Below are 4,995 nucleotides of genomic sequence, written 5' to 3' on the forward strand. Positions count from 1 at the left end.
TAAGGACTTTATTAGTATTTTATTACTAAATTATTTAAAATAATTGCTCCTTAGCATACACAATAGTTGAAACTAGCCGGGCTCGGTGGCTAACACCTATAATCCTAGCACTCTGGGAGGCCGAGGAGAGACACTTGCTTAAGGTCAGGAGTTCAAGACCAGCCTGAGCAAGAAGCAAGATCCTGTCTCTACTAAAAACAGAAAAAATTAGCCAGGCGTGGTGGCACACACCTGTAGTCCCAGCTACTCGGGAGGCTGAGGCAGGAAGATGGCTTGAGCCCAGGAGTTTGAGGTTGCTGTGAGCTAGGCTGACACCACAGCACTCTAGCCAGGGTGACAGAGCAAGACTCTGTCACAACAAACAAACAAAAAAACCTGAAACCACCATTTCTCTAAAAAAGCTATACCTGGGCTCCATGAGAGGTCTGGGTACACCCAGACTGCACACTGTTTACATCAACCCAGGAGATGGTACACATAGTAATGGCTGTGGAGAGACCGTACTATGTGTGAGGCACCACCCTGGGCACAGAAGTGCCAAAACACAGGACAGGAAGTGACAATAACGAGACATACCTATAGGCCTACTCACATGAGAAACACTACTAAGGAAAAGCAAACAATTTTCTCAAACTGGGGCTGACCTAACCAAACACAATTTATAACATGGCCATGACACTGGGCTAGCTCTCTGAAGAGAAATCAGTTAGTGCTCATTTTCAATGAGTTCCAACTTGGTCCTTTTGGGTTTCTGGAAGACGCACCTTCTCCTTCTTCATTGTCTGTGTCCTCACCACCATTCTTATCTTCACTATCAAGGTTCAAATCATCTGGAAGGTCCAAGGCCTCAGGTTCTGGCAGCTTTTCCTGATTGCCATGGTAAGGGTCCACCTCATTCTCATCATATTCACTCTGGAGCAATAGAGAGAACAGGGGAAAAAATAAACTTCTTTTTTAAAAGCAGAATTCACATAGCTCTAAGTATTTATACTATGCTGAGAGAATACAATGTCTCTTCCCTAAAGTTACAAGTACCCATTAGTATTTTAGCAATATTTTTAGACCTTTCATGTTGGAATTTCAAACTTCATTTTCTGTACAGGTTCTTAATGTCAAAGAAACTTATGAGATGCTTATGAGAATAAAGAAAAGTACCACAGGTTTTAGCTTCCAAACTACAGCATGAGCCCAAACAACATACAGACCACCTCATTAGTAACAAAGAGTTAGATATTTTATGTCCTGTTAAGAGCCTCTGTTGCACTTTATGAGGCAATGGGAGAGCAATCAGTGAATAGGGTGAAAATGCCCTGAGACACCCTAGGAACTATGCAGTGCAGTGGCCCTGGCCTAGAGTCAGGAGAGCCGATCAGTTTCAAATCCTCATTACCTCATCTATTTGTTCATTAATTTTGTCTGGGCCTTGTCCACCATCATCAGCTTCTGCTTCTTCCTTTTGTTCCTTCTTATCTTGCTGGTTTTTATCTTTATTCGAATTCCTAGCATCCAAGTTGTCATCTTTAGCAACAAGTTCAGAATCTTCCTGAACATCAGAGGAATAAAAAACACAAAGTCGTCACACTCAATCCAAGAAACTGCTTCCACATGGGCTGACTCTAGCTAATGAAGCTCCTAGACATAATTTCTGCCTATTGGGCCTATCCCATGGAAGTATCTGCCACCATGACCCGGAGAGAACAGTCCCAGTCTCCCAGACAGCAGCAGTAACAGCAGGTGCATGAACGGTGGCGGGGGTCTGATAATTACATTCATCACACTGTGTTGCTTCAGTGTTACACTCAGCCCTGGTGCTCTCCTAAGATGGGAGCTGGAGAAATTCAGTGGCCAACAGGAAAATCAGCATAGAGAACCTACACTGAGTCTTCTTAACCTCCTTCCTACTCTTTTATAGCTCTGAATACAATCAATGAGGTAGGATAGAAAAAAGAAAAAAGAGGAATGGAAGAAAAAGAAGAAGAAAAAGATGGAAAAAGAGGATCAGTAAATGACAGGGAGTGGTAGATGAAGGGAAGATTACCTCTTCTTAGCTTGGGGACTTTGCGATGGGGGGAATCTTTTAATTACCTCATCCATTCCTGGTCCTGTTTCTTCAGTTTTACTGTCTTCTTCCTCCTCATCTTCCTCCTCGTCATCACCCCAAAGCCTCTCATCTAGTTTGTCAGCTTCCTCACCATTGAGATCGCCCATCTGTTTATCCAGGTCTCCGCCCTCACTATCTGATTTCTCATCATCCTGTTCTGAAAGGGAAGGCACTGAGCTTAGTTAGGCAGATCTGCAAACTGACCCAGTCCTGTGTGTGCAAGAGAGGCATGGACCCACTTCCCCAGCAAGGGCCCACTTGGGATTTCCCCCCAGTTTCTACAGACCACCCTGTGAGCCGATGCCTTTAGATCTAATGAAGTATTCCTGTGTTTTGCAGATTGTCTGGAGGAAGAAGGAAGTCTATAATGTGTAAACAGATAGTAAGAAGACAGTAAAATAGCTGTCAGGATGTCTGGTTCTGGTGCTGGGGGAAATACCTATATATGGGACTCAGCAACCTCCCTGGGCTTTAGTTTCATATCTGTGAAATAATGGGGTTGGACTAGGTGATCTCCAAGGGTCCTCCCCCATCTCCAATGTACTGACTTCTTTGATTTGATCCAACACGGAAAATCAGGTCTAGATCAATTAATCAGAATTTTCTTACCTTTGTCTTTACTGAGGTTTACTTTGCTAAAGGTATAAGCAAGTGTACATTCTTTTCTAAGGTCAGCTTTCATGTCTGCAAGATCTTCACTGAGAATAAGACACTGTATCTCAAATTAAACTTTGGACAGAAATGTAGGGCGAAGCTGAATTATGGTACAAACATGATAGATGATGATGTGCTGTGAGAAATTATATCCTTAATTTTTAATGACAAAGGGAATGTTCGTAAGATGTTTAATGAAAAAAGCAGACTGTAGAACTATACATGGTCTCTGTATGAATATATATGCAATAAATAGAAAGAACTATACCAAAATTTATGAAGTGGTTTGGGTGGTGGGCCTAAGGGGGATCTATTTCTTTCCTACATTCTTATTCCAAATAATCTAAAACAAACATCTACTGTTTTTATAATTAGGGAAAAAAGTTATTTCAAAAAAATGACCCAAAACAATTTGCTCTTCGTTGAGAACCTAGTTCTGACAGAGATCATCACTGTTCTTTAAGCCTTCCCCCAAGGGCACCACTGAGCCCCTGCATCCAGCACATGAGACAGCAAGAACACCGGTCTGTGTCTAGTCAGAGGAGAAGAATTGCTGCAACAGATTATGGACTTCTGCCTTGGTGCAGATGGTGACAGCACACACAGCTGCTGAGGTTTTCATTTGCAGTTAAGCAGAATAACAAACTTGTTTCAAAGGTTACCACAGGCTCCTTATTGGGAACATGTAATTTCCTAGATAAAGCATTTATGTTTTCAAAAACGAACGAAGTGATGATTATAATCTCGAACCTTGTTCTTCAAGCTCCCCATCATGCATTTTCCCATCAAAGTCTTCTGACATCTCGATGGCATTATCTTCTCCCTTAATATCCGATTTTGAGTCAGGATCCTCTTTGTCTTTTTCCTGACCCTTCTGAAATGTGTCTTCCACCTATATCAAAATAGAAAACATGAATCAATGTTGTAACTTCACTAATGTTTACTTCTGCTCTGGAATATAAATGCCAAGGTTAATAGTGTAAAAACATTTCTTTCTAGGGACCAAAAAAAAAAGGAGAACCAATAGTGATAGCCACATGGAATAGTTTGTACAAGTTTGTTTTACATTTCTGGAGTTAATTCCCACTTGATTGCATTTGTAATCAGAGAATATGGAATTTTGTTCAGGTTTTTGAAATTCTTGGAAATTGTATTAAAAAAAATTCCAGAGACATTTAAAAAGAATATACATTCTCTATAGGAAAAAAATTCATCATCAATCTTATTATCTAAATCTTTAGTATCTACTTTTGTCACTATGATCTCTGAAAGACAGTGCCCCACTGTGGATCTAATTTTGCTCATTTTTCCTTAATTTATATATTTCTATATAATCGATGTAATATTTGGGGCAAAAAGATTGTTGTCTCTTTCATCATGGTTGATGTTTGAAAGTCCTTCTTCTAAAATACGAAAGTACTAAAATCTCATTAAAAGAGTTCTAAGCAAACAGCAAGAGCAAGTTTCCCACAGCATTCACATCTTCCAAAACTCCCACAGAAATGACCACCGGTGACATTCTGATACATCTTTGACCTTTATCCATGAATAACCAACATATACTTAGTAATAGATATGTATCAATACCTGCCTCCCAATATCCTTTTAAACAAAAAAAGATCATGCTTTTACACACTGTTATGCCATTACCTTTTCACTTAAAAAACATTCCTTAGCTATATTTCCATGTTGATACATACAAATCCAACTCATTCTATTTAATTACTATTACGGTATTGTTCTGCATAGATGACATAATTTAAGTAATTTCTTTCTGACAAATATTTGGATTGTTTCACAATTTTCACCATTAAAAATAATGCTGCAGGCCGGGCGCGGTGGCTCACTCCTGTAATCCTAGCACTCTGGGAGGCCGAGGCGCGCGCATTGTTTGAGCTCAGGAGTTCGAAACCAGCCTGAGCAAGAGCGAGACCCCGTCTCTACTAAAAAGTAGAAAGAAGTTATCTGGACAACTAAAAATATATAGAAAAAATTAGCCAGGCATGGTGACACATGCCTGTAGTCCCAGCTACTCGGGAGGCTGAGTCAGTAGGATTGCTTGAGCCCAGGAGTTCGAGGTTGCTGTGAGCTAGGCTGACACCACGGCACACACTCTAGCCCGGGCAACAGAGTGAGACTCTGTCTCAAAAAAAATAAATAAATAAAATAATAATGCTGCAGTGATACCTCCCCTACCCCGAGCACCTTGCAGGGTGAGCGGGGCAGCCGGGAGGGGACAC

The 4,995-nt window shown here is 40.8% G+C and overlaps 1 protein-coding gene across 1 annotated transcript in view; it reads right to left on the reverse strand.

The window, feature by feature from the left end:
* Window positions 1–4,995, reverse strand: part of MDN1 (MDN1, midasin homolog (yeast)) — a 164,975-nt gene that overhangs the window by 16,427 nt on the left and 143,553 nt on the right. Inside the window, exons 83-86 of the mRNA XM_012638185.1 lie at window positions 3,506–3,647; window positions 2,086–2,258; window positions 1,391–1,543; window positions 765–912 (exon numbers count right to left, since the gene is read on the reverse strand). Coding sequence (XP_012493639.1) covers window positions 765–912; window positions 1,391–1,543; window positions 2,086–2,258; window positions 3,506–3,647 — 616 coding nt within the window. The remainder of the gene's footprint in view (window positions 1–764; window positions 913–1,390; window positions 1,544–2,085; window positions 2,259–3,505; window positions 3,648–4,995) is intronic.

The sequence above is a fragment of the Propithecus coquereli genome, unplaced genomic scaffold (genome assembly GCF_000956105.1).
Source record: "Propithecus coquereli isolate 6110/MARCELLA unplaced genomic scaffold, Pcoq_1.0 Scaffold127, whole genome shotgun sequence".
NCBI classification, from domain to species: domain Eukaryota; kingdom Metazoa; phylum Chordata; class Mammalia; order Primates; family Indriidae; genus Propithecus; species Propithecus coquereli.